The sequence below is a fragment of the Galeopterus variegatus genome, unplaced genomic scaffold (genome assembly GCF_000696425.1).
Source record: "Galeopterus variegatus unplaced genomic scaffold, G_variegatus-3.0.2 Scaffold25365, whole genome shotgun sequence".
Lineage (NCBI taxonomy): Eukaryota > Metazoa > Chordata > Mammalia > Dermoptera > Cynocephalidae > Galeopterus > Galeopterus variegatus.
In genome coordinates this window covers 1,468-4,189 of record NW_007751476.1, presented here as the reverse complement: position 1 = coordinate 4,189, position 2,722 = coordinate 1,468, and the positions used below count along the sequence as shown (strand labels likewise).

The 2,722-nt window shown below is 39.6% G+C and overlaps 1 protein-coding gene across 1 annotated transcript; it reads right to left on the bottom strand.

The window, feature by feature from the left end:
- Positions 1-1,602: 1,602 nt before the first annotated feature.
- On the bottom strand, positions 1,603-2,430 carry LOC103583651 (vomeronasal type-1 receptor 1-like; the record flags this gene model as incomplete). The annotated part of the gene is made up of 1 exon (XM_008564910.1): positions 1,603-2,430. A coding segment is annotated over one exon (828 nt), but the record flags the coding sequence as incomplete, so codon positions are not given.
- Positions 2,431-2,722: the final 292 nt, after the last annotated feature.

The following is a 2,722-nucleotide window of genomic DNA, read 5'->3' as shown; positions in this document are numbered from 1 at the left end:
GACAGACTACTTACTGATTGTTATGTAAGGAAAATGAGAAATTGCTATAGGAAGGAATGTTTGCTAAGATCAAGCTTTTGTTGATAGCCTTACTGGAATGTCATCTGGCTTGTTTCACTGAAAGTTACCAGCCTATATTGTTAAACTATAACCCCACCTATGTGTCTTCCTGTAACTTCCTGGTCTGGAAAGTAAATACAGGAAGAGAACCCCAATTTAGCATTAATTTCCCAAGGACGGAATCCCTATTGCTTGAGGGTTCTGGTGGGAGATTAACCACTTTGGGGCTTCTCACTGCTCAGTGGAGAAGGGCTTTGAGTAATCCTTTGTATCTCCGTCACCCAGGGGAAATGGGGTGACAAATCCATTGTGGGGGCAAAGCAACACAAAGCAACAAGTCACAATGTCCTTCATTTTTAACACTAGTAATATTCCATTAAACATGTACACATAAGTGGAATTGCTGTATTATTTGGTAGTTATGAGATAGGAGATGCTCAGTTTCTATGGGTTCAGGTTTGATGACACACACCTGGGTGTCAAGCCACTCATCAAGGACTCAGGCCCCTTCTCCATGCCCTCTCCTAGAGGATTGTTACTCCTGCTTATTGCACCAATTTTTGGAACCAACATGGAGAAATTTTTACCTGAAAAGGCAGACTTGTGCTAATCTAGTGGCAGGACATGCTCAGTAGAAAGGGGTTATGTAAACCTAGGAGGTGAACATGCTCAGTACAGTGAAATCTATCCTTTAAATGACCTTCCACTAGAGATGCTAAAGAGCACAGAATATTCTTGAACATGTTCAGTGCATGTTATAGAATTGGACCAATGAACATGCCCTAGAAGGAGACTAATTGAGTGGTACGAGAAAATGCTACCTAACTGGGAACCACGCCTTAGTGAATATTCCTTAGATAGCATGAAAATGTATTAGATGGCAAAACTAAACAAGTGGAGTCCTCATAGAAGGCAGGATTGCTGCTCACTGTCCTAGAGCCAGCCCACATTAGACTGAGGTGTGTATTTTTTTCTTTTTCTATTGAACTTGCTTTTTGCAGCCCGATATCCACTCTAGAGCCAACCTGCATTTTGTGTGTGAATCTGTATTTCTTACTTTCATATTAAACTTGATGTGGGCCCAGTTCAATCACTGGAGCTATCTTCCGACTCTCTCTGTGAAATCTGTTTCTCTTATTTGTTACATTAAATTTGTTCTCACTTTCTACTGTGACTCTGCTCTTGAATTCTTTCTTGTGGTGGAATGAAGAATGTGGTAAGGGAACAGTGCAGGTTGAGGCTGGCCATCAGGCCTCCTCAGACCTTCTCCATAAGTATCAATTCTAAGTTTAATTTTTTGAGGAACCACCATACATTTGGGTAATTCTCTACATCAAGTTTATTTTTTGACAGAATAATAAGCAAAGTGATATTATATTATTATCATTTTTATTCAATACTGAATCCCAAGTCTTTCCACATTGACTGGCATACTTCATAATCCTACAAATATTGGGATAACAGGTGATTAAATAAATGATGTACTGTTTTGGAGGAAGCTTAGAGTCCAGAGACCATACTTGGAGCATTTGTCTTTCTTGTCTAGCAGGCAAAGTTGAACTGTGAGACTCGGGTATCACTAAAAATAAACACAAAGGGGCTGAATGTTGGGAAGCCTGAAGATACCAGGGAAGAGAAGTTTATCAGCCAAGGGATTGGGTTTTGAATCTGGGTTATCCAAAATGATAAAATGCCAGATAGAGCATGAAAGGATACAAACATGCTCACCAGGATCAGGATAATGCATGTGGCTCTAGTTTCATAATAAGCTCTTGGTGAGAGCCTGCTGCTGTGAATGTGTTGTACCCGCTGCTTGTGTCTGTACAGAAAAAGGACCATGAAGCTGCTAGTCCAGACCATGAGGCCCCAAAACATAGTATCAGTGAACACGTAAACTACTGCAGTTATTGAGAATATCAATCTCCCTACAAAAACTACTGCAGTTATTGAGAATATCAATCGCCCTAAAGTGGGTGAGGAACAGTATCTGTACATTTTTTCCATGCTCATGTTTTTGCTATTAGTTGGGACAGTTACTTCCCTTACAATAGCAATATTTACCACAAAATGCAAGATCCAGCAAATGAAACAACAGAAAACAATCCACTTTGGGGATATAACTTGCAGTTTCTTCCACCGATAGGTACTTAGGCAAAGTTTAGTGGCCTGAAAGCCACTGAGGAGGCAGGTCGTGCTGAGTGTAACCCCTCTGGCCACTCTGTGTAAATAGAAGACAACTTTACATCCAGCCTCACCTAGGAAAGGTTTCAATCCAAAAGCTGCCATTGTCTGTGGGATTCCTTTAGAGAGAATAACCAAGTTGTTAGCTAAGACCAGCTGGTTGAGAATCAGGTCAATGGGTCTCAAGTTCTGAGCAGTGAGAAAAGTAAAGTTATAAAAGCAAAGGAGTAAAGAATTTCCAAGTATTCCAGCACCAGTCTGAATGAAAAATGTAATACCCCAATTTAAGTTTATATACACCAATCCATCCATTTAGAGGAGATGTCAGAGTTTGATTTTATTCCAATAAGAGAAATATGAAGACTAGAAATGAAATATTGGAGTATTTTTATGGCACCTAGAATTTTTTTTCACAAAACCCATTATTCCAAGTGAACATAAACATTAAAAACAGGTCTTTTGTAAGTACAAAGCTATTTCT